Genomic DNA, 27,436 nt, shown 5'->3' with positions numbered 1-27,436 from the left:
CCTCCTCCAAGACCGCTCAGCAGCGCATGATTTCCGTTACATACCTTCCTACTTACATATATACACGACCACAAGGCAAGTGTGATGAAGTATATCCAATAGGTAGCTAGTTCACGGCCTGCGTGGTTAGCATGCACACCATTCATTATGTGTACCACTTATTAAACATGTGAAGGTGATAACATGCGAGTGAGGAAAGCCAACAGGACTCCCGCAAAGCTTGTAGTTGTAATTTGAGCGACCCTGCTGCTGATCGTTAGGTACAGAGGGTGTCTACGTGAGTGCTCAGAGGAATGAGCCGCCAAGTGTGGAGGCAACAGGTGGACGCAGTGACATGCCCGATTAATTACATGTATTCGTGAGGACACCTGACGTGAAGGGTGGCTCCAGGTGGTGCAAATGTCATTACTATGGTTGATTATTTAATATTTTTTCTTACTTTATTAATGACCGTGTGAATGATTCTATATCTACCAGTTTTGCCCTCTCTCTCTCTCTCTCTCTCTCTCTCTCTCTCTCTCTCTCTCTCTCTCTCTCTCTCTCTGTGTGTGTGTGTGTGTGTGTGTGTGTGTGTGTGTGTGTGTGTGTGTGTGTGTGTGTGTGTGTGTGTGTGTGTGTGTGTGTGTGTGTGTGTACTCGTACTTAGTCGTATTTATCTACATACATACAGTATACAGAATATGAGTCACACACGTGGTCTGTTTCCACATCAACTTGACTAGTCTTTCATTATCTTGTTTGCTTGTGTTCATAATTATCTACCTTAAATGTCTCCTTATATGTGTGGGTGGGTGGGTGGGTGGGTGGGTGGGTGGGTGTGTGCGTGCTTGCCTAACACCATCCATGGGGTTTGCAGCAGTATGAAGTTCAAGGTCACTGAAAGTTTCCGGTGCCGCTGAGTGTTCATGTTTACGGACGCCGCCACTGCTTGCTGGTGCCGCTATCCATGGAACCGTGTAATGAGGGGAACAAGTCTTGGGTTCCAGGTACCTAACGCAACGGAGACGCACTTCACAACTTCGGCACGTGCATGATCTTACCTATAGCGAGATCCATATTTTTCCTTCTAACTTATAAATAACGCAATAGCAAAGGGCGTTTGTTTATATGTTTGTTTATAAAATCATCCACGTCGGCGTCGTCATTCTATATTGAACATGTATCATAAAAAAAAAATATATATATATATATATATATATATATATATATATAAATATATATATATATATATATATATATATATATATATATATATATATAGTTTCAACGGCTCAAGTTGCTCCTAATACTGTCTAACATGTGCACATATGTTGTTGAGCGCAATTGAGAAGGAATATCTCAAGAGTATCCCAAAACACATTAATATGCATGATAGTAATCACCGAACACGTTTCCATAGTTTTAAGTTACTCAAGCAAAAAAAAATGTTATGCTGCTCCCTGAGACCTTAGTGTAGAAAGCCATGTCTCTTACTGCAGGAGAGGGACTTTGTGAGATCTTGATTTCAGCCGTCGAGTAACAAGTCATGGCTGCGGAGTGACTCCCAAACACCAACCAAGTTTACTGGTGGTGTTGCCTCCCTGGCCTCACAGGATACTCTTATCATTTTCCGGTCCCTCCATCACCCCCGCCGCTTTTCTCCCGAATGAACGTACACACACCTAATCAGCTCATGGTTCTCCAGGAAAAATAATATATATATATATATATATATATATATATATATATATATATATATATATATATATATATATATATATATATATATATATATATATATATATATATATATATATATATATATATATATATATATATATATAGACACACACACACACACACACACACACACACACAATGATCTTATACTGCAGATAAAAAAAAATAAATTAGCCTTTACAACTCGTATACATTTAGTTACATAATCAATGCATGCACAACATACAGCATACATTACAACACAGGAAGAATTAAAGCAACTTTTAAAGGTCACGCACTTGATCAGCGTCAGGGAAAAAAATAAAGATATGACAATTAAACACTTACAATCTTTGCACCTTCTTCCCCGTCGGGAGCAGGCCTCAAGTTTTCCTTGTTGTCTGCCTGTCTGCGCCGAGGTGGCACTGGGGGCGGCGGTTCCTCGGACGACGGAGTGGAGGACGATGACACCGTTGTGGCCGACATTGACTGAGAGTCACCATCTTCCGAGGGGGAGGACATTTGGTGGAGGGAGAGGGACTTGGGGCGCGAAGCTGACAGGGGAGCCAAGGGAGGGGCGTTACCATAGCCCCCATATGGCGGTGCCGGAGAGTGAGGCGTTGATGAGCCCCCATAGGACACGCTGCTTGAGAGGGACGATAAAGAACTGGCTGAGCGCATCGTCTGTGGAGGCGGGGGAATTCCCAGGTCAGCGGGCTCCTCATAGGGGTACCTCGCCTCGCTGAAGCGAGAATCAGCCACGGGGGGGTACCTGGGTTCACTTCCTGGGTGGTACACAGGAATATCACCATGGTACCTGGTTTCACTTCGCCCATTGAAGTGCTGCGGCGAGCCGTCATACCTTCGCTCACTGAATTTCAAGTCTTCTGGTGGTAAATATCCTTGATGAGAGGGCGTGGCGGGGGGAGGTGGTCTGTAGGGAGGAGGCGCCCTGTATGGTGGAGTAGCTCTTGCAGGTAAGGGAGGGGCAGGAGGTGTGCCGGGGGAGAGAGGGGAGCTGAGTTGAGGGCTGCCATACACGTTGAACTGGTTGGGGGTGGTGAAGGCGGGTCCCGAGGGTGACTGGGCTGGTGTGACATACTCGTCATCCAGAGGCGTCCCCACCCTGTATTTGCGCTTCAGGACCAGGTACTTCTCGCCGCCCTCGTTGCTGATGTTGGCCAGAGTGTTGACATACTGCTTGAACTTGTTTCTCGCCGTCTCTGTCCAAAGATAACACATTGAGTCAGTATTAGTATAAGCACAAGAAAACTGCATAACAAATAGCTATCTCCTCTAGTGGATTTAAACATTAATCAATATATTTCTGTTGTCACCCATACTGTCCTTCAAACACACACACACACACACACACACACACACACACACACACACACACACATACACACACACACACCAATTTTTTGGTATAATTTATCATCTGATGACCTATCACGTTATAAATAAATTAATACATTCATAAATAAATAAACAAATAATAAATAAACAAACAAATAAATAAATAAGAAAATATTTGTAAACAGCAAAAAACAAAACCACAAAGTGAGCTTTCAACACCACAGACAAGGCTGCAGCAGCAAGGGCTGGACGCACAGCAAACCTGAGATAGGTAAGTAGTTAGGAGACAACATCTTCAGAACACTTCAGGGAATTCAACAACAAATTAATAAAACAAGCCAGTGTGCTTCAGCAAAGCAAATGTACAAGTAATTTTGTTCATATTTTTCTTTTTTTATTAATGTAAATTTCTTTAAACAGAATTGATAAACTGGCTACTGAAATGTGTGTGTGTGTGTGTGTGTGTGTGTGTGTGTGTGTGTGTGTGTGTGTGTGTGTGTGTGTGTGTGTGTGTGTGTGTGTATTAGGTGCTGAAGCTTAGGTAGCTCTGTGGTTTCAACACATCAAGCATGGTCATGATCCACACCTTCTTTACCTTGGTGCTGACAGTTTGGTCACAGCCGAGGCCTGAGCGATGGAGCTAGGGGGCTGGCACACGTTCAGTGCTATGTTACATCATCGGTGGCTGGAAACACCACACCCAGACAGTTTCTTTTGTAAAATCACATTTCATATATAAATCATACAAAAATCAGCCACTATAACACCGTAGTCTCCATCTATTAATTTTCCAAACCAATAAACCATTGCCTTTACTTGACAGTGCTGCCATTATTTGGTCTCCCTTCCTTCAAGATACAGATGCAACCGATACTTTCAATCACGACGGAAAAATATCGAGAATAAAGAATGAAACTAATCTTCACCATCAGCTGCAGAAATACCTTCTCTGTGAATCTACCCGCTGTCAATCTATTCTATACTACAACCCAGCTTCATGCCTCATCTCTCGGCCTAATTCTTCATATGTCCTACTTTTTCTTTCTCTTCTTACACTAATGTGCCCATTCTGTTACTCTGTCCATACATTGCCATTTTTTTCTTTCTTCAAAGAGGAATCCGTCCTTCTCCATCATATCTCACTGGAAAAGTGTTGTTTAAGTCTATACAGTTTTCTTCAAGCTCGGATTTTACAGAGAACTTGATCGCATAATAAGGAAAACAAAAAAGTTTTCTGTTGAAAATTAGCTTGCTGATTCATTCATAAATTTTAATACATACTAAAGGTGTTAAAAATGTAAAGATAATACTACTAGCTATCTGGTGTGTGTGTGTGTCTATATATATATATATATATATATATATATATATATATATATATATATATATATATATATATATATATATATATATATATATATATATATATATATATATATATATATATATATGAATTCCGCAGTAGAGAAAAATAAAAAGTAAAACGGAGGTATTTTGATGCAATGCAACTGGTGCGTGGTTACAACTAGGAAACGTTCACAGACTGGCTGTTAAGTCCTCCATGTTTACACCAGCAGAGCAAAACTTGCTATAACAAGGCAATCACAGAGTACAGCCCCCATCTGCAGCCTATACCTTGTCGCTCTGATTTGCATGACACAGTTATGGGAAATAATTAAAATGTGAAATCCCTAACTGATCGTAACTCCATTTTTTTTTCATATAACTCACATCAGTCTTACCTAGCCTAACATAATCTTAATCTAAGTTAAATTTAACCCAAACTAATACCTGGGAAACCAAACTTAATTTCAACCTGGTAATTCATCTGAGGATAATATTCCTTGATCCAAGGATGTATCATGGAGTCTGTAGTAGTCCTGTTGAAAACAAAATACTGGTAACTTATCACTTAAGGAGCGTGTTTATTTCCATTAGCTTCCTCCCTGAACAGTGATGCATTATGTTGAAGTATGTGTGGTGACACTAATTGTCATACAGTGCTTATCATTGTACGGTCACATTTGTTTATCATCAAATATTACAGAACATTAGAGTTGCCAAATCTATACAGGAGGCACATGATTCCTGTAGCAACAGTTCCTACTATGTTGCACTTGTTGCTGTAAATAATATACCACCATCACTCTCCAACACCAATAAGAACAAATGCATCCTTGATACTAAGTTGAGAATAGCACATTTCCCAAATTACCCATTACGATTATTTCTCATGACTTGGACAGTCTTGTAAATAAATGCTTGTCCTTTAAATCACAAAATGTTTTGGCTTGCTTAAAAAATTATCCTTTCTACAAATACCCTAAAATACTTTTGATATAATACATAAGAAAATGAAGAGTATTATTAGATTTTTGGAACAGTACGGATCTAATACTGTATGTACAATATTTCAGGAATGAGCATGGAACTGCTGCGTTCTTGAAGAACGTCAACCAACCCTGACGTTGTTCATGACACCAACAAACTCTCTCAACACAAAAATTTGCTCGAGAGTGGCAACATAGAAGTAAGGAAATCTGTGGCATGAGAGAGAGAGAGAGAGAGAGAGAGAGAGAGAGAGAGAGAGAGAGAGAGAGAGAGAGAGAGAGAGAGAGAGAGAGAGAGAGAGAGAGAGAGAGAGAGAGAGAGAGAGAGAGAGAGAGAGAGAGAGAGAGAGGAGAGAGAGAGAGAGAGAGAGAGAGAGAGAGAGAGAGAGAGAGAGAGAGAGAGAGAGAGAGAGAGAGAGAGAAATTGAAAATATTGTGCCAATAATTGCTGCCATTCCCCCAGTTCCTCCTTCCCCTGGAAATAAAAATTAATATGATTGTTTTCTCTTTGTATCATTTCTACTTCGGTCTCCGACTTTACTTTGTATATGACTTATGAAGATTATTGGCTCATTAAATATGTCAGATTTATAATTCATTCTAATAAAAGTCTGAAGTCCATAGCATATTTTAACAAAACTAAAAAATAAACATATAAACAAAATAAGTAAATAGGTAAAATGAAGAAATTACGAACTATAACTATCATTATGTACTGCTATGCATTAAGTAAATGAACACCAAGGGTAATTATTTCTCTCTCTCCAGCTCTCCCTCTCTCTATAAAATTTACCGTTAAGCTAGGTCCTATTAATCCTGTTGGTGCAGCACATACTAAAACAAATTGTTGGTACATTTAAACAATGCTCACCATCTCAAACTGCACTTAACTAAAGTCATGACAAACTCATCACTTAACAGTGAACAATACATTGATCTTCAGCCAATCAGTGACAGACTGAAAGTGGTCCTCTAGCACCAAGACAGTAACTCTCTTAAAAAAACACCACACCCCCAACCTACAATATACTACATTTCATTGGAAGAAATTAGAAGTCTACAATGTGTATTAGTCAAATTTTTAATATAAAATCAATGCAAAATCAAACTAATAATTCACCTTACTGGAATTAATCATGATATTAAGCTGAAGCTCTAAAATAATGCTAAATAAACAATCCTGTACTAACATAATTAAATTTGATAATTGCACTACAACTGTGCATAAAAAATGAATAAAAAAAGCTACTCACTCTTGCCTCAAAGTTCAGCAAACAGAACAGAGCTTCATGCTTACAGCTACTTTACAGTCACCACATACGGAAAATGCACTAGATTATGCACTGGTGTTCATGGATGCACCACCTGATGATATTATTTTTCACCAATATCCCTCACTCATATACAGTTCTATAGACTTCAAAGAAATCTGATGCTTTTAGAAATTATTAAAAAATCTTTACATATTCCTTAAATTGTATATCATGCATTCAGCATTATTCTTGACAATTCTGTAAATAATGAGCTACTGTTTACCTTGATGCAATACTTTTTCAGCCTGACACATTGTGTCAACTCAAAACTATCACACTGATAGATATGACTGCTTAACACACTCTTACCACCGGTCTGTAGGTTACAGCAAAGGCTGTCATACCAATTTGCAAACATTCATATTATTATTTTTTCAATTAAAAGGTAAAGGTGTCTTTTGTTCTAGCTTATGAATGCAAGATTTGCATTATATATAATTTTTTTCAATTTTTACCTCAAAATATTGAAAAATGTACAAGTTAAAAATTTACAGTTCATTCCAATATATATATATATATATATATATATATATATATATATATATATATATATATATATATATATATATATATATATATATATATATATATTATATATATATATATATATATATATATATATATATATATATATATATATATATATATATATATATATATATATATATATATATATATATATATATACGCCATGACTGACCTGGGTGGCACTCTGGTGCACTGTATTGTGGTGTAATGCAGAGGGATTCATTATCTCATGCATGGAGAGATTTTCATACTGACGATAAAGTTATGTAGGAACTTCTTGCCAGTGACAGTCCACTACACGTGTGGTTTGGGGATTGTTTAATTGGAGCATGCTGATACCTTTGTGTATAACTTCTCAAATGAATGAAAGAAGGCCATGGTATTTCAAGAATATTCTCCCCCTCCCTGCCTCAGCTGGTATAAAGTTTCACAAGTCCTTCATTACTATAGCATTTTTTTATTTTACCAACTTCTTTTACAATAATATTTTCACGTCTATGTATTCCTTTCATTTACACTTACACATCTCTATATACAGGGTGTAACACGAGTTTCTGCAGACATTGCTACAGGTGAAAGTGCAGGTTAAATTAAGTCAAAAATTTTCTATGTACATGTGCATTTTGAGGCATTGTTTAGCCGTGGTGTAAAATTTAAGTGTAGCCAGGCCAGGCGGGTGTCCATGGTGAGATGTGTTGAACTGGATGTCCACTGGTGAAATTATGAATTATTCAGTCATGATTTCTACAAGTTTTGGAGGTTTACAGTATCCCAGGATGAGACAAGTGATAGCAACAGACAGGCAATTTAGCAATAATCATTACATAATGATAGTATGGATGTAATAAATGGCAAATTAAGGTAATTGGCTGTGTGGCACCATGCATACCTGGACAGGGAGTAGGAAGGAGCAAATCAGCTGATTGCTAATCAGTCACATGCAGATTCTGCCAAGACAGTGACAATGAATATATTCCGATTGCATTGCATAATTTAAAGTAATGTGGAGTGTGTGGACATGGTGTTTCTCAGCCATGGTTACCCCACCCAACCCAGCCATTTTGCCTGTTGCCTGGCCACACTTGAATTTCACACACCACAGCTAAACAACACCTCAAAATTCCTATATGAATAAAACATTTTTGACTTAGAATAAGTTGAGCTTTCACCTCTGGCAATATCCAATGAATCTCATGTTACACCCTGTATTTTTTACATGCACCTTAACTATTTTTTCTCCAATATATTTTCATAAATGATTTTTTTTTTTGCATTTTCATTATCATACACAGGTAATGCTTGCACTAATTCATACTTTAATATTTACTAAAATAGTAATGACCTTAATTAAGGAGCTTATTAGCTTTTGCACTAATTCAAATTTACATACAATTCTACTTCAAATCTAAATCATACAGAGCACTAATCTTGTGCAATGCATCATAACATGTTGCATCCTCAGACTGTGAACCTACTGCAAAAGAAGTGAGTGTATATGTGTCTATATATTTATGTATGTATGTATCTATTTATTTATCTATCTATCTATCCACACACACACATATATATATATATATATATATATATATATATATATATATATATATATATATATATATATATATATATATATATATATATATATATATATATATGTATGTATATTGGTACCTCGATATACGTCTACTTTGGAACAAACGTCTACTTTGGAACAAGTCCAACTTGGTATATGTCCTGTTTGGACATGAAGAAATTTGCTTGGTATAAGACGTTAGTTTGGAATAAAGCTCACGAACCAGAACTTGTATGGGTCAAAACGAGTCACGACACCTCTCTTGAGACAAAGTCATGACTGCCCACAAGCAGTGTTGCCAGGTTGGCAGGACTCTCCTTCCAAAAACAATAACATCTCCCTTCTCAGCACCATCCTAGTAGGCACTCACCTCTTCTCAGCAAGGTAAAAGTGATGTTAAATTTTCATTTATTTCAACTAATTGCTTTTATATTTACCATATTTGATGGCACATAAGACACACCTTTTTTTATATAAAAATGGCTCAAAAATCACCCTGCATCTTATATGCAAATGTGAGGCCTCCTGTTGATTTAAATTTTAAATTTCCTTCACTTGTACACCCGAAGATTCACACCACCATATTATTGAAAAGGGTGTTATATTATCATTTTCAACCATAATATGATAAAAGGAAATGTTGAAAATGAAAATGCAGCCCTGTTCAGTGACACACCAATGCCAAGAATGTTGTTGACATTTCGGCAGCTAGGCTGCATTCTTCCCCTCGACTCCATGATTAGGCCACTATCTCTGTTTTATTACTGCAATCATGTAGGATATTTTACTATTGTGATTGCATACTTTTTGTTGAGCTGTATCACTATCTTGCTTTGAACATTACATGCTTAACACATAAAAAACTTTGTTTTTCCTAAATATCCCCTGTTGAAATGGGGATGCTTCTTATATGTTTGCTCGTGCATCTTGTATGTCATTAGATATGGTATGCATTTCAGTATTAAGTGTGTTTAAACTACTTTATACAATCCTATCAATGTACTGTATAATATGCCAGTGACAGCAGTATTTTTTCATGGGAAAGGATTAATCATTTTCCCTTTATTTCTTATGAGAAAAATTTGTTTGGTATATGTCCTGTTTGGTATAAGTCCAAGGATCTGTAACAGATTTAGGATATATACTGAGGTACCACTATATGTATGTGTGTGTGAATACATACATAAACACACACACACAAATATATATATATATATATATATATATATATATATATATATATATATATATATATATATATATATATATATATATATATATATATATATATATATATATATATATATATATATATATGAGACACAACATTTTCTTATTTCAACCATATCCTTTGAATAATCTTGAGTGTATACTTTTTTCTTTGAAGCTATTCATTTGCAATCTCCATTTTTTTTATTTATATTTACTAAATTTTTTTCACAAATATTTTCAACTTTTCATGATATTTCCAATGTGATATATATTTACCAGTAAGTACACACATTGATGTACTGTCAGTACCTGTTAGATGAGGGCTGTGAGGCATACTGAATTTTCCTGTCTATGAAAGTTCCTCTGACCCTAACTTACATTTTTATAAACACAATTTATTTTAGATAAATTACTTATATTTCAATAAATCTATTGTAAGACAGAAGTATCATAAGCTGAATCATCAAAACAAAGAATTCAGTAAAGATAATTTGTGTGATTGTGTATCTGTCATGTTGAACAACTTTTAAAAATTCTGCATTTTGTGCAATTGAAGTTTTCATGCTCAGCAAATTTACATTCAAAGGGTATTTACTGATTTATGTTTATACATACACATACTTGTAAAACCTCAAACTCTGGAGGATGTTTTTTAATGGAGCACTACAGCATATCATGCTCTTCTTGAACTACCTATATAATAACAATAATAATAATAATAATAATAATAATAATAATAATAATAATAATAATAATAATAAAGATAATAATTTCTAGTACCTTTCTGATAACATGAAAAAATAAATAAATAAAACTTTATTCACAGTCTTGCAGCTATAACAATAAAACTGTATTACATGGCTAGTGAAAAGGCATCACACTTTTTAAGTATAACTCCAAGCTCCTTCATTCCAAGGTCCTTTCCTATACCTTCAAGCTCCTGCTTTCTACTTTTAATTCCTTTTTTCTTAAATCCAAGTTCATTCCTCTTAACTATAAGCTTCATATTCCAAGCTCCATCCTCATACTATTCCTGCAGGAGTTCAAATGAGGGGCACGTTGTGGCCCAAAAATTCCAATACAGTACATGAAATTTTCTCAAGGGTGTTCAAATATTACAAACATAAAATGATATATTGCTTATTTAGGCCGGCCTATCTCTATTTTTTCTTTACTATAAGTAACCTTCTTGACACTGATATGATATGAAAATGAAAATATAAGGACATAATGTTGAAAAATAATGGAATTAAAATAATTTAAAAAGAAATATAAAATACTTTTGTTGATTTCCAAAAAGAACTATGTATCTATGAAAGATACAAGTAGATTTATATGTCAAATATTCATATCACCAATAATTTTTCTTATAAAAACCTGTAGCACCAGAATTCAGCCTTTGTGAAAATAATGAAGAAAGTTATCAATATGGTAACTTTCAAAAGTGTAAGGTTAAATAAGCTATATTAGCTTCCCTGTTACTTCATTTCTTGCAGGTATATTCCACAACACCTGATAGAATGGTGGGGGAAAACTGAGTTAGTCAATTACGCAAGAAGGGAGGGAGGAATAGCTGAAAAAGAAACAAAAAACTGTGACACTGGAGGGGAGGAAGGGAAAACTACTTGAATATGATGAAGATTTACTTCACAAAGGTGATGATTTTATTTCTGCTTATTATGAGGAGTAGAGTACAGGATGAATAACAAGTTTAGGAGCATGTGCCAAATAACTTCACTGTTCAGATTTTCAATACAGTAAAAAAAAAAGATTTCAACAAATAAATAGGCAAATACAAGTTGTATTTACATCAGGGCCTCAACCCATCTTGATCCAGACCTGGATGACTTTTAAGGAATTGCTACTTTGTGAAGGTAGAACCAGTAAAACTCTAGTTTTTTTTTTCTTTTTATGCTGAATATCACTGTAATTAAATTTTACTCATCAGCTTTGTTATGTAACTACCTCATTAATCTTGTTCACAAAAATTATCCTTTGATACTCTCTCACTCTCTCACCACATCTTTCTTTCATGTGGCAATGTTACATTTTTTCTTCTTCATGAATTTTTTTTATTTCAGTTTTTTTGTTTTACCTCTTTACCAGTTCCAGCTTTTACACCTATGGTGAAAACACACACACACACACACACACACACACACACACACAAAACAGCAGGACCTATAACTATCTCTCAACCAAACAAACATAAAGCTAGAACAGACGCCAGTCTTCTGTTCCTGCTGGACAGCAAAATCAAAATGTGTTGGTTTAGCATCATACGTTTTTCAGACAGGTGACCAGGAGCTGCAGTGTGAAAGGAACAAGCAAGCCCAAAATGTCTCTGGCTGGCCAAGGATCTGAACCAGGTATCTCTGAATTGTGAGCTGGGTGCACTAATCACTACAAACAAAATGTCGAAAAAAAAAAAAAAAATCCCAACACTAAATCAGTGGCAGATGAGTGTATTAATCTATAAATGTGCAATCATGCAAATATAAATATACATACATATTTTCAACATAAGTTGCCATATGACAAGATATCAATGTTCCGAGAACAAATAAGACAGCTGGTAGTAAGAAAAAGTTAAATAAATGAGTTACTTTACACTAACAACAAAGTTCTTGTGGGTAGCATGCAAAAGCTAGGTATAGAGTTTTATCATATAATGCAAGAGAATTTAAGAAGCATACAATGTGGAACCAGAAGGGATAGAATGCCATAAGGAGCACAGTAAAGAAGTGTAGCATGAATGTTGATCCCAAGGAGTGGTAATATACTTCTTCTAAATGAGAGAGAGAGAGAGAGAGAGAGAGAGAGAGAGAGAGAGAGAGAGAGAGAGAGAGAGAGAGAGAGAGAGAGAGAGAGAGAGAGAGAGAGAGAGAGAGAGAGAGAGAGAGAGAGAGAGAGAGAGAGAGAGAGAGAGAGAGAGAGAGAGAGAGAGAGAGAGGGAGAGAGAGAGAGAGAGAGAGAGAGAGAGAGAGAGAGAGAGAGAGAGAGAGAGAGAGGAGAGAGAGAGAGAGAGAGAGAGAGAGGAGAGAGAGTGAGGAGGGGGGGGGGGGGGGTTTATTGATTTGCAAAGGAGAAATGGAAATGCTTAAGAAAATACATCAGCAAACTTTCACATGAGTGGTCACTTAACACAGTGAGAATCAAATTAACTATATAGATATGTGGAAATTAGCACACAATGGTGTGGAGGACAAAGCAGATTACCTACACCTTTCACCAAGAAGTGCATATGTGTGTTTTATATGCTAGGTTCACAATCATGGGCTCTTGGGTTCAAAATCCTTATCCAGGCAAGGGCAATTTGAGTTTACCTTCTTTTATGCAACAGTTCCATTTGACTTGGTAGATAATAGGTACATAACTAAGTTGAAGATCTGTAAATACTTAAGCCCCTTATCCCAGTCTCTCATATTCTGCTTTTTTCTTTATAAATACTGAGATTATACAAACATTTTTATTTATTTTTTGCAAGAATAGTATATTAGTAGGTTAGATTATTTTTATTTCATAAAACATTAGGTTTTAAGCAGAATATACTTTAAATAATATTGCTTGAAAAAAAAAAAATCTTTGGTAAATAAGGATGTACAATTATATGAATGCATGATATCTACATGTGGTCATGTGGTGTTGTGTTAGCCATATTCAGCTGTGCCAAGGTTATATATCTCTAGGAAATACAATTAGTTAAGATATGGGATTATTAGTCATCCCATACCTTAAACCACTCGTATGATCTTTTATGTTTCTTGTGGCTTTTGGCAAGGCCAGTATGATCTGTGTTTGTCAACAACACTAACACTAAATTTTCACTCTTAAGAAAATTATATCAGTAATACCACAACTGAGTGGCATGATACTATCCCACCACTCTCTCACTCCCCATCTCTGTTTCATGCCTACTGACACTGAGTCACAGGCTGCTGTCTCACAATGTCCCACAGTGGTTGGGGAACATAACTTAGATTGATTATGGCCACAACTTTGCTGCATGAGCCCACAAGCCAGAATATAAAGTGTCACATGCACTGCCTGTACCTCAATGATTTCAACAAGAGGGCAAGCAGATTCAGAAAGTGTGAAACTATTCACGATACATCTTTTTTTTAATGAAATTAATTGGAGGAAATCCCACCCAAAGTCTCCAAATATATGAAATAATGGATGTTTAAAAAAAATATATATAGGGCCCTTATCTTGTTGTACATCCTTATTCACTATTTCTATTTACTTTTTTTTTGTAAAGACAAGGTAGTAAGTATATCCAATATTGTTAACACCACATAGTAATCTGAAATATTTCATAAATCTAAACTGGAAACTTCACATCTGATCTTACTAAAACAACTTTTTTGAAGTTCAGCATTCTGAGCCATCTCCACTAGTTTTCCCCAGCTACTAACTCAGTACTGGGATCCTATCTGCCTATGCATGTTTCACACATTCAGTAGGGTCTGCCCATAGTGTTCTCTTGAACAAGTAGAATAAAAATATATTAAATTTTATAAGCTCTTCTCCTCTAACTGACCGTCTTTAGCCTCTCTCTTCGCTGCAATGCTGCATCTCTTGCTATCAACTGCTGCTACTTTCACACTAACTACCATTCTGATCTTGCTAACTACATACCTTCCCTTCCCATGATCTTGCTGCACAACTTCACAAGGCTTTTCACTTTCTCTTGCCCTTATTCTGTCCACCTCCCCTATACAAAAGTTAACTAGTACTCTAAGTCTTTCATCCTTTTTCCTGGTAAACTTTACAACTTGTTTCCTGTTTTTGTATTTCCTCCTACCTGCAACAAACTCTTTCAAGTGGGAGGTTTAAAGACACTGTTCATACTCTTGGATATTCCTTTGGACTGTCAAAGCCTTTTTTTTTTTTCCCCTTAACCAGAGCCCCTCTTAAAAAAAATAAATAAATAAATAAAAATTATAAATAGGTAACTGCAGCCTTGAAAACATCTAATTCATCCAACACCCAACATATGAAATCTGAGAGATGAGTATGGGAAAAGATTGGAAACTGCTAGAATTATAGTACTGCAACAACAGGATGCCATGGTATCAGCCATGACTGGAGAGCTGTAAGCCTCCCACCAAGAAACTGCCATGAACCATAACTGAATTGACAAGTTTTCAATCGCAGGCACAACACCAAAGAATCAACCAACCCTGTGTGAGCACACAAGTCATCTTATGCTGGTAGAAGAGTGTGGCTCAAATGCACTTGTCAATACACACTAATGAGTAAAGTAACACACCAAAAAACTATTGTAGGAATAATGGAAGCAAGAAACAAGCAAATAATTTAATCTAAAATTAGTGGCACTCCCTCAAGCACCAATGAAAAAGTTTGTTTTGTGGCTATCAGCCACAAAACAAAAAAAATTTACTACATAATAAATACCTACATGTTCTAAGGGTTTGGGCCAGATTTATTTTTGTCAAGAAGTATAAGAACCCTGTAACTTTTAGTGAGCATTCTGACTCAAGTAACAGCAGCAAATTAATTACAAAGAAAAAAAAGTTTTAACTTTTAGTTGAACATGTCTGGGATCAAACCCAGGACCACACAGCTGTCAAAGCAATGCTCCAGTTGCTCAACTAAAATGTGACAAAACCCATGGATAGTAAGATGGTATCACATACAACAAAACCAGTGCATGAAATAATAAACTAATTGTGAAAACACTTAGAATTTATATGAAATCAACAGCAACATGTAAGAAATGCAAACATTAGCACCTTATAGCATCTTGATAATATGAAGTCCCAGAAAGAAATTAAATATTATCCATGAATTTCTAGAGAAAAATGTACTGTTAATCCTCACAAAACAAATTCATCAGTCATGAAATCCACAATTGTACAAATAGGTAAAAGATAAAACAAATTTGTCCAACACAGAATGTTCTATCCAAAGGTCTATTTAAAATCCAACCAAAATCATCAAGACCACAGAAATTAAGGAAATTACCAAATACATATGTAATACCTACAATATGCTTACTACATAAGAGCAAATAGTGCAAAAAAAATATAAATAACAATGTAGCAACTGACACCTCAGATGCACCAAAAACACAAATAAGGAGCAGTGAGGATAGGTAAAAGAAGCAGGATGAATAACTGAAGTTTATTTCAGAAACTTGTTTCTGTGAAAGTCCTATTGCCAACTCCTACTGTATGTGTATTTTTCTCTTTTCTTTTTTTCATTTTTTCTGGTCTTTAAATTATTTTTCAAGTGTAAAAAACATTTGTCGCTAGATTTGAAATCTTTGCAAGTATAGTATATAGTGATCAGAGCAAACTTGAAGGGTTTAATCACGTGAGATGGCAAACATAAAGCATCACAAGCATCTCATGAGATAAAGTAGTCGATCTATTACCTGAGATGTGTAGTCTCTTTTCTTGAAAAGAAAAATTTGGAGAACTACCTAGACTTTTCTATTTGTAAATTTTCAATACCTAAGTCACATCCAAGTAATTTCGAACCCATATTTCTGATCTTACAAAGATTTTTGTATTATATCAACATTAATCAGAATACTGTCCTTCTATCTAATTAGCGATAGAGCCTCTCTCAACGAACCATATCTCAAAAAAATGTTCACATAAATTCAATGCACATCAAAACTTGTGAAAATAAATTGTTTCATCCTTGGAATAGTGTCTTATACTGAAAGGGTGAAAAAAAAAAATTAAAATTCATTGGCCAAACTAATGACAAGTTACCACTAGCTGACCCTCTCCGTGCTTTCCTTGCTTCGTCTCTGCTGTGCAACTCCCAAATCACATAACTGCCAGTGTCTCTGAACTACCATATAAAGTTTACTAAATTACCCATACAATCTCTTCATGGCAGCCAATAAGAACCATTTCTAAAATAAACAAGTTCAACCCCTCCCAGCAGGTTCACCCATATCTCCTAACGGACACAGAGATGTTTTGCTTAATTCCATCTCCACATTAAATTTTGACCATGACACAAAGCACATACCCTCAGATTTAGCAACCACCTCATGACAATGATTTTCCACCTTAAAACCACCACAGTGGCTTATCTGTTCAATGAGATTAATTTTACAGTATCATACACCTAACATGTTAACAACTTTCTGTTGTGCAACAAAGCCATGATGCCTGCACTTCACAAACATAAAATTAAAGATTAAATGATAAAAGCCATTCTATATTTACATACAGCTTGAATTTAGTGGCTTCACTGACGCAAACAAAGAAATTGTTAGGCTTCTCAGGTGAAAGTTTTCAATAAGCATTTTTTTTTAATCTCTCACATTCTGAAGGTTTGTTGGATTACTGGTTTTATATATGATGACTATGAAAATTTTATGTTTTTAATTTCTTTTCTATGTGTCACATTATAATCCTACTTCGTTTCATCATGTAAACAAAACACAAAATGAGCCACTGATGCATGAATCCTGACAACACCAAGACTGGTATGTTACTGATCATCATAACTCTCAAACCTCTACTGTAAGTGCTGAATAATTAACAGAAGACGACTTACACTTTACCAGAAACCAGTCAATATGCAACACATACACGCAAAAAAGATAAATAAAAACTGAGGAGTTATATCCTTCCCAATCACAAACAACACAATATTTACCCCCAACACTGGCCAGACCTTACATGAACCACGCTAAGCCAGACAAACTAATCCAGCAGGAGCTCACAATCCCATAATAACCTCCCAAAACAAGGCATGACAAGAATCAGCTGACTGCAACAGGTGAGGTGCCCCAGTGTCAACACATAACAAGTCACCGCGCCTCACCTTTACACGCGGGATTGGTGAGGTATGTCTTGAAGTGGTTCACCAGTTCATGATTTGTCACCCTGCCACCTCGGGACACCATAAAATCCTTCACAGATTCAAGAGTAAATTCGTCTGAGAGAGATGCCATCACTGTTGTTGTTTTGGAGCAGCAAGGCAGGTGAGACTCGCTGACTGCTGGCCCGCCCTCCCTCCCTCCTTCCTCCCACTCACCGACCGCCTGCCGCCAAATTCAAACTGTAATGAACATAGGAACATAAGAAATAAGGGAAACTGAAAGCGACCAGGCTTATACGTGGCAGTCCTTGTATAAAATATACCCACCTCTTTCCACCTATCATCCTCATCCATAAACCCGTCTAATCTTCTCTTATAGCTCCCTAATGTCTCAGCACTAACAACATGGTAGATTCCGTTCCACTCATCTACCACTCTATTTGAGAACCAATTTCTTCCTATCTCTTTCTTAAACCTAAATTTTTCAAGCTTGAATCCGTTACTTTTTGTTCTATCCTGGTTGCTGATCATAAGAATTTTGCTTATACCCCCTTGTTATAACCCTTATACTACTTAAAGACTTCTATCAGGTCCCCTCTTAACCTACGTCTCTCTAAAGGATATAAATTTAACAGCTTCAATTTCACTTCGTAAGGAATACTCCTCATCCCCTGTATCCTTTTAGTCATTCTCCTTTGTACTGATTCTAATAGACCTATATCTTTCATGTAATGTGGGGACCAAAACTGCACAGCGTAGTCTAGATGAGGTCTGACCAGCGCAAAATATAACTTTAATATTACTTCAGGCCTTCTACTTTTAACACTCATAAAAATGAATCCTAATACCCTATTTGCTCTGTTTCTGGCCTCTGTGCATTGCTTTCCTAGACGGAGTTCAGAAATAACTATAGCTCCTAAATATTTTTCGTACCCTGAACCTACCAGAGTTTCGTTGTTTATTGTGTACCTACTGTGCGGGTTTCCTCTACCTACTTTAAGTACTTTTCATTTGTTGATATTAAACTGCATTTGCCATCTGTCCGTCCATTCATTCATCCTATCTAAATCTGCCAGCAAGACGATGGCATCCGATTCTGACCTAATTAATCTACCTATCTTTGTGTAATCAGCAAATTTACTAATATCACTACTAATTCCACTATCCACGTCATTGATATATATTAAAAACAACAATGGCCCTAATACTGATCCCTGTGGCACCCCACTAATTACGTGACCCCACTCAGTTTTTGAGCCGTCTATTACAACTCTTTGTCGCCTGTCGCTTAACCATGACCTTATTCAACCTAACATCTTCCCATCTATCCCGTATTCCCTAACCTTTCTCAGGAGCCTCTGATGGGGTACATTGTCAAACGATTTACTAAAGTCCAGATATAAGATGTCATGACTATCACTATTTATCTATTGCCTCGTACACTTTACTGTAAAAACATGACAAATTCGTCAGGCAAGACTTCCCCTTCGTGAAGCCATGCTGTGACTGATTTATCAAGTTATGTTTGTCTAAATGCTCCCTAATGTTCCTCGCTATCATTGACTCCATTATTTTACCTACAGCTGAAGTTAAGCTGACAAGTCTATAATTAGACGCTAAAGTTTTATCTCCTTTCTTAAAGATGGGTACTACATTAGTCTGCCTCCACATTACTGGTACCTCACCTGACTCAAGTGATTTCCTAAAGACAGAAACTAACGGCTTACTAATAACCTCTTTGCTTTCCTTAAACACTCTAGGATATATTTCATCTGGTCTTGGTGTCTTGAACTTTTTAGCTTATCTATCTCTTGTTCCACTATCTCTTTAGTTATGGAAATATCTGTCAGCTTCTTATTCTCATCTGCTCTAAACATTTTTTTTTATGTAGGAGGGACACTGACCAAGGGCAAAAAAAAAAAAAAGAAAGCCCACTGAGATGCCAGTTCCAGAAAAGGGTCCAAAGCGGTAGTCAAAAATTGAAGGATAAGTGTCTTGAAACCTCCCTCTTGAAGGAATTCAAGTCATAGGAGGGTGGAAATACAGAAGCCGGCAGGGGGTTCCAGAGTTTACCAGAGAAAGGGGTGAATGATTGTGAATACTGGTTAACTCTTGCATTAGAGAGGTGGACAGAATAGGGGTGAGAGAAAGAAGAAAGTCTTGTGCAGCGAGGCCGCGGGAGGAGGGGAGGCATGCAGTTAGCAAGATCAGAAGAGCAGTTAGCACGAAAATAGCGGTAGAAGACAGTTAGAGACGGAACATTGCGGAGTCAGTTAGAGGAGAGGAGTTGATGAGACGAAAAGCTTTTGATTCCACCCTGTCTAGAAGAGCGGTATAAGTGGAACCCCTCCATACACGTGAAGGGTACTCCATACATGAACGGAAAAAGCCCCTGTACATAGTTAGCAGTTGGGCGGGGGAGGGGGGGTGTTGAGAAATACTGATGGAGACAACTCAGAATACCTGACTTAAAAGCTGCTTTAGCTAGAGATGAGATGTGAAGTTTCCACTTTAGATTATTTAGTAAAGGACAGATGTTTTATGTAGAAGATGGAGATAGCTGAGTGTCATTAAAGAAAAGGGGATAGTTATCTGGAAGGTTGTGTCAAGTTGATAGATGGAAGAATTGAGTTTTTGAGGCAGACAGAGTTGAAGGAGTTTGACTAGGCAAGGTGCAAACACGGAAGCACATTTTCGGAGAACAATAGGAAGAACCCCCATCAGGTCCATAAGCCTTCCGAGAGCATGGAAAACATCACTGCGAAGGATCTTAATTAATGGGTAGCATGAAATAGTTGGAGGATGGAGGAGAGGGAGGAACAAGCCCTGAATCATCCAGAGTCGAATTTTCAGCAAAGGTTTGGGCGACAAGTTCAGCTTTAGAGATAGATGAGATGGCAGTGGTGCCATCAAGTTGAAATAAAGGAGGGCAAGATGAAGGATGAAACTTATTAGAGATATTTTTGTCGAAGTGCCATAAGTCATGAGGAGGTTAGATCTAGAAAGATTTTGACATTTTTCTATTGATGAAAGAGTTCTTGGCTAGTTGGAGGACAGACGCATGATTCTAGGCAAAAAATATAAAGTGCATGAGATTCAGGTAGGAAGAAACAGAGAAGGGATTATTATCAATTGCCTTAAAACACTCGCGTTTCGATGAGAAAAAGAAGTTTAATTGAGGAGAGGTGATGTTCCACAGTTTGAAAATTAAATATAAGGCCGCGAATGTTGGAAAAGTTAATGAAGAAAAAATGAGGGGGTTTCAAGACACTTGGGGTAGATATCGGAAGAGCAGTCCGACTGGGGACATTTGTGGTCCCCTCCCCAGGTTGGTGTAAGGGTTTCCATAATTATTTGATTTTAAATTTTGAGTGAAGGGTGTGCGTGTAATTAGATGCATGTTGAGTTCTGTGAAGGAGAAGAGTTGTCTTTGGAGTGCAGGCTATGACTGCCTCCTTATGTTGCGAGACACAAAGGAAACGTTCTGTGAGGTTACAATTGCGTCATTGGAAAGTTCATAGCACCTTCTGATCCAGTACAAAACCGGTCTAGTGCTGGAAACTTCACTGGGTATAATTATTGTTTCAGCAGGTGTCTACTGTCTCCTCCTCAAATCCTTCAACTAACCATACCTGTGGCAGAGGCCGTACTGAAATTATAACGACAGGATACGGAAGTAAGATCGTGATCAGAGAAAATAAGATTGTAATCAGAAAATGGTTAGACAGAATAAGCTGTAGCACTAAAGGCTAAGAAAAGGTCTGCAATGCTAGGCACATCTGCAAGGAGGTCAAGCACACTGATAGGACGCTGCACTAATTGCTTTAGGTCATGTAAAATAGATAAGTTGAAGGTTTATTCACTATGGCCAGCCGAACCTGGTGATGAACAAACATGAAGATTTCACCAGACAGGGGCGGAGGGTGGGGGGCGGAGAATATGCTCCAAAGAATTTTATGTACTCAGAGGAGTTGAGTGAGCGACAAACAGCTCAGATGAATTTAGTAAAAGAGTGATGAAGAAGTCAGCAAGATGGCGTAAAATTCTTGAGACCTAAGAGTGTGTGTACGAGAACAAGTTATACCGTTGCACAAATCAACGCAACAGTCAGCTGAGTTGAGAGAGGACAGAGTTTCTAAAAGGAAACAGAAAAGGATTTGATATCAGTGGCACTTGACTTTCAGTGAAGAAACTGGAGGAAATGAGGTGATGTTCCATAGACTGGAAGTTAGATCTGTAATGTAGGGTTAATAGTAAGATAAGGAGAGCAGGCTGCAATTCTATTGTTCTTCAGTAATGAAAGAAAGCGGGCAAAAAGGGGCACGGGGAGGGCCTGCAGCAGGTGCCTCCTGCCTCCTGTGTCACTGCCTCCTACATTTATTTTGTTATTATTATCATCATCATCATCATTATTATTATTATTATTATTATTATTATTATTATTATTATTATTATTATTATTATTATTATCATTATTATTATTATGGTTTGTTTTACCAAGTTTTAACGTCAATACGTTTTACAAATACTGCTGAGTCTATCGATGTCAATCAAAATTGACTTGTGTCGAAGAGTTGAGCGAGACAAGTGACAGAACATGCATTGCTAGACTCCGACGATACATGCCCTAGTGACCGGGTGTGTGAGTGACAGCCCAGCATTCGGGAGGTGTTTTCCAGAGTGATTTTTGCTTAATACTTTGATGGTTAGAAAACACACACACACACACACATTCAAGGGTTGTGGGTACAGCGTTCCGGGATAATGAACAGCTAAGAAAGAAAGTGCCACTTCTTGCATTAATTTACTTGTAACGTGTAACGTACAGGAAACGAGGCACTCTTCACAATGTAACCGATGTACTTTAGAAGGTGAGGTAAAAGAAAATACTTGAAAAAATTACCAAGTAATTTCTTATTATATATTGACATTATTTTTTTTATCACGAGATGAGGTATGATGAAGACGATAACAAAGATGGTGATGGTGGTAAATGTCACAACGAGCAAAATAATCAACATAACAAAGCAGACAATAGCATTCGATGACTTATGGGGGTGACCGTGAGAGGGAAGGAAAAGATGAGAAATGTGAGTAAAAGTGGGAAATCTGGAGCGAAGTTGGAGGGAGGAAGAGGCCACTGTGTGGGGAGGATAGGGGGGATGAGGGAGAAGGAAGCCAATTAGTGGGTAAGGGAGGCGAGGGTCGGGGCGGAGACGGACGCATTACCACCTAATGGAAGGGACAGGCCAGGCTGCTGGACCTTCCTTAATTAATCAATCACAGGTGAGATACAACGGGAATCAGTCTTCGCATCGAGGAGCGTCACACGCACACGCAGGACAAGTACACATACACGCACGTACAGGCTTAAGTACACGCTTCTCTGAGAATTTAAAGACCACTGCCCAAGTTATACTCAAAGCTCATGCATACACACAGGTTTCTGAAGACGGGGCAAAATACATGCTTGTTGGTAATACACAGGACCCTCCACCTATGCATAATTTTGTCCTACATACACAGGACTGAGATATACATAATTCAAGATCGTTGGTGCACATTGGTGTAGCAGTGCCTGTGTATATACATTCTTCAACTTCTGTCTTCCTCTGGAGACATGCTTCTCATTCCTCGCCGCCCTATTCCTGGCTTTCCAGTAACGGAGCTGTTTGTGTAGTTGCACACATTCTTCACTAAGTCTTACCTTTATTCTGTATCAGTTCTCATTCTGACTTTGTAGATATTAAAGTTTAATCAATATGGTTACTATTATCCTGAGACTACTAAAGCACTTAGGAAAACACGCTGGTCTTAATTTAAATATTACGTACAACTATGTTTTCAGCCTCAGAGTATTCTTTCTGCATCGTTTGTGATGGTGTGACCTGAGAGTGACTTCATAGTGTGCCCTCATACCCCAGGGCTGCAGCACAAACATACCCAGTGTGGCTCTTTTGACTTTCTAGCCACTCTTATAAAATCATGATTTTATAATATATATATATATATATATATATATATATATATATATATATATATATATATATATATATATATATATATATATATATATATATATATATATATATATATACTTATGACTGAACGTCTATTGACTCCTCATCCAAGGTAGCTAATGGAAAACAGAATGATGATGACAAATAATAATAATAATAACGATAAAAATAATAATATTAATAATAATAATAACAACAACAACAACAACAACAACAATAATAATAATAATAATAATAATAATAATAATAATAATAATAATAATAATAATAATGATAATAATAATAATAATAATAATAATAATAATAATAATAATAACAACAACAACAGCAATAACAACAAAGCCAATACAAAAAATGTTCATTTTGAGTTTTATGAGAATCTTACTATTTTCTTCCGTTTACTGCGATTACATTGTGTTGTGGTCTCTCTCTCTCTCTCTCTCTCTCTCTCTCTCTCTCTCTCTCTCTGTCTGTCTGTCTATCTACACACACACACACACACACACACACACACACACACACACACACACACACACACACACACACACACAGGAGGACGGCAGGTTAAAACCAGTACGTTTATGTAGGCTAAATCTTGTAACGTGTGGGGCATGAGATGAGCTGGGCCTTGACCGCAGTACTCCTTAGTGTATGTTGAGTTAAAGGTGAGAAAAGGAGCCTTAGGGAACCCTTAAGAAACTGTAGAGAACTTGTAAGATATCACATCCCCTCAGCAGCATAGTTTGCTTCCTTAAAGTGGACGGACCGCACCCGAGTTTTCCAAGTCTTCCTGCCATGCTATGTTTACTTCACAGTTGTCAGTAATCTCCTTCATTGCGTAAGTTCCTCTAATCTTCTTTCTTACTGTATGCCTGCATTATCCTCTACGGTGCACATCAAAGGTACCTCTGACAGACTGTCTAGACGTCTTTTTCCGTATTGTTTTCTTCTTTCTTTTCTTTATAAATAAATGTGGCAGTAAGTTGCGTATTAATCTAGAATTGGATTGAAAAAAAAAAGTACTATTTCTACAATCCTTGGCATTTTCTCAGGGAGGGAAGGAGAGCCACCCGAATAGCACCGAGGCACGCCGCCAGGGCTGAGGGCGTGGCGGGGCTGGTCCTGCGATAGTCTGAGAGGCTAATGAGAGCCTTGATTCTGATTGCCCTAATGAGCCATAACCCCGAGAGATAAATGGTGTCGAGGAAGATTAGTTACATTTTGATCAAGGGAGGATATTTGCAGTGCATGGGTGTAAACAAGTATATGGGGGGTGAGACACCGCTTGGCACTGCAGGTTGGACACGGACGCCAGGGAGGAGCAGCAGCAAGAATAGGAACGAGTCAGTGTGAAAAAAATAAAGATAAAAAATGCTGGGGGAAGTAAAACCTAATGATAATAATAATAATAATAATAATAATAATAATAATTTTAATAATAATAATAATAATAATGATGATGATAATAATAATAATAATAATAATAATAATAATAATAATAATAATAATAATAATAATAATACAATTTATACACATTTCTCTTTTTTACATTTTATTTTCTTCCACAGTGGTAAAAAAATCAGAACTCATATTCATTGTTCCTCACGTTATGATAATTATATGACAAAATCATACACTAAAGCAACATGCCTGGATGACGACACAACACAAAACACTCACCGTTAAGGAGGAGCGTTAAGCACTTCGTTGAAGGCTTAACGATATACTGGAGTTAATTTTTCCCAAAGAAGGAAGTGACGTAAGGAAACTGGAGCATTATAACGGTAGACGGGCAATGCTCAAGAACGGCCGGGTTGCATTTGGACATAATGATGATTCTTTATCTTCTCTGAGAGCGTTCATTTGTCTACCCTCGCTTCAACTATTAATTTTCGCGTCCGAGATACTCCCTTCCTCAGAGGTATAGAACTGCTAGCAAAACAAACCCAAAAATCCTGGAGCGAGTGAAGCTAAGGAGAATGTGTGGAGTGTGGGAGGAGGCTGTGTATCTAGGCGGGTCTGATAAAGGAGCTGAATCATCAATTATTGCTTTTAGATATTAGTGGGTCACGGGGGCCGGAGCGAGGATGGACGGACCTCGAGAACCGCTCTTATTTCTTCCTTGGCCAAGATTCAAGGTCGGGGCTCACGTCAGCTGGGGTCTTAAGTGCCATCAATTAGGCTGTCATCTAGTTATCCGTTGATCCACTAAGCGGGCATATCTTCCACACACAGCGGGGTCGTGAGCCCTGCTGGTCCTAGACACCAATTAACAGCCTCATCAAAGTCCGACCAATATGTCAAATGGTCCATTTTCTTGGGTGATTTAACATCGTCTGATTGGTTAAGGGCGGCCACAAAAACTTACCTTAAAAGAATGCTGGAGACCGTATCACCGACCATTACGAGCCAGCTTTCTACGTATAAATTATTCTTTAGGATCTTAATGGGTGACATGGGTGACTTTTTTCTTATTTTCTTTCAACAGGTTCATGTGGTATGACGCTTCGGACCATCACAAAATTCGGACATTCGTATTAATTCAACACCGTAGCGTTATGAGCTCAGGACAGTGACAGAGGGAGCAGCATTATGTACACTTGTCCTGGAAACGCAGAATGACGGGAACAGATGAGCAGGAAGCAAGCAATGGGTGGAGGTATGTGGCGTGCGGGCCTGCGTGTGGGCCGAGGCAGGACAGGCCCCGCTGTTCTGCCCATCTGGTTCCATCATGACCGCCACAACTCACGCCCCTCGCCTCAGATGACCACGGTCGCTGCTGCTAATTGGATGATTCTATTCTAACTGAAAGCCTCAAACAATAAAATGTTCTCATATTTTTTACTTCTCTCTCTCTCTCTCTCTCTCTCTCTCTCTCTCTCTCTCTCTCTCTCTCTCTCTCTCTGTGTAGATTATTAATTTGAAAAATTTAACCATGTCATTAATTCTTCAGGTCTCACAAAGATTTCAATGCTTTGTAACTTAAACTGTTACACGAATTTTCATTACTAAGGAATGGACACACATGTAGATGTCCTACTGATTTACTAAGTATACTATTTATATTTCAAATAACTAAATAACTACAACAAAATATAATGTATTTGTGTGTGTGTGTGTGTGTGTGTGTGTGTGTGTGTGTGTGTGTGTGTGTGTGTGTGTGTGTGTGTGTTCTTGTTACTTTCCTTCTCCTAATACTTCACGCCCAACAGGGATAGAAATTATTTCACCTCCAATTCTAGGAATAGCAAAACAACATTTACCATGACGACGTTTTGAGCAACATAACCATTTCAAGTCAACAAGTGTCTTAACATAATATCTACAAAAAATCTAGTACTAGGCTGTCTATTGTTCATGGAGGCATTAAGCAACAAACTATTTTCTTTTTCGAGTTATACACAAAAATACAGAAATAGAGCTTGATGGTAAGTTACAAAATCGACACAACACACAATTTGTCGTGCGAGTCATTACAGAGCTGCAATAAATCCAAGGTGTGAAAGGTTTGGCAGGGAAGGACACTGTTAGGCTTCTTGGCGTCCGTGGCCGGTAAGATGACACCCCAACTGTCTCCTCCAGTAGGGG

The 27,436-nt window shown here is 37.3% G+C and overlaps 1 protein-coding gene and 1 long non-coding RNA gene across 4 annotated transcripts in view; one reads left to right on the top strand and one right to left on the bottom strand.

The window, feature by feature from the left end:
- The window catches only part of LOC135089385 (uncharacterized), a 104,588-nt gene extending 86,594 nt beyond the window's left edge, over window positions 1-17,994 (bottom strand). For all 3 annotated transcript variants that reach the window (XM_063984956.1, XM_063984951.1, XM_063984957.1), the window contains exons 1-2: window positions 17,832-17,994; window positions 2,047-2,921 (exon numbers count right to left, since the gene is read on the bottom strand). In XM_063984956.1, the coding sequence (XP_063841026.1) occupies window positions 2,047-2,921; window positions 17,832-17,961 (1,005 nt within the window). In that variant the 5' untranslated portion in view covers window positions 17,962-17,994. The remainder of the gene's footprint in view (window positions 1-2,046; window positions 2,922-17,831) is intronic.
- LOC135089414 (uncharacterized) overlaps window positions 1-26,687 on the top strand; it is a 35,866-nt gene extending 9,179 nt beyond the window's left edge. The window contains exons 2-4 of the long non-coding RNA XR_010261486.1: window positions 5,475-5,587; window positions 12,306-12,382; window positions 26,337-26,687. This is a non-coding gene — a long non-coding RNA (uncharacterized LOC135089414). The remainder of the gene's footprint in view (window positions 1-5,474; window positions 5,588-12,305; window positions 12,383-26,336) is intronic.
- The last annotated feature ends 749 nt before the right edge of the window (window positions 26,688-27,436 follow it).

Source organism: Scylla paramamosain, chromosome 3 (genome assembly GCF_035594125.1).
Source record: "Scylla paramamosain isolate STU-SP2022 chromosome 3, ASM3559412v1, whole genome shotgun sequence".
In the NCBI taxonomy this organism is placed as follows: Eukaryota; Metazoa; Arthropoda; class Malacostraca; order Decapoda; family Portunidae; genus Scylla; species Scylla paramamosain.
This window is presented reverse-complemented; position numbering and strand designations above follow the sequence as displayed.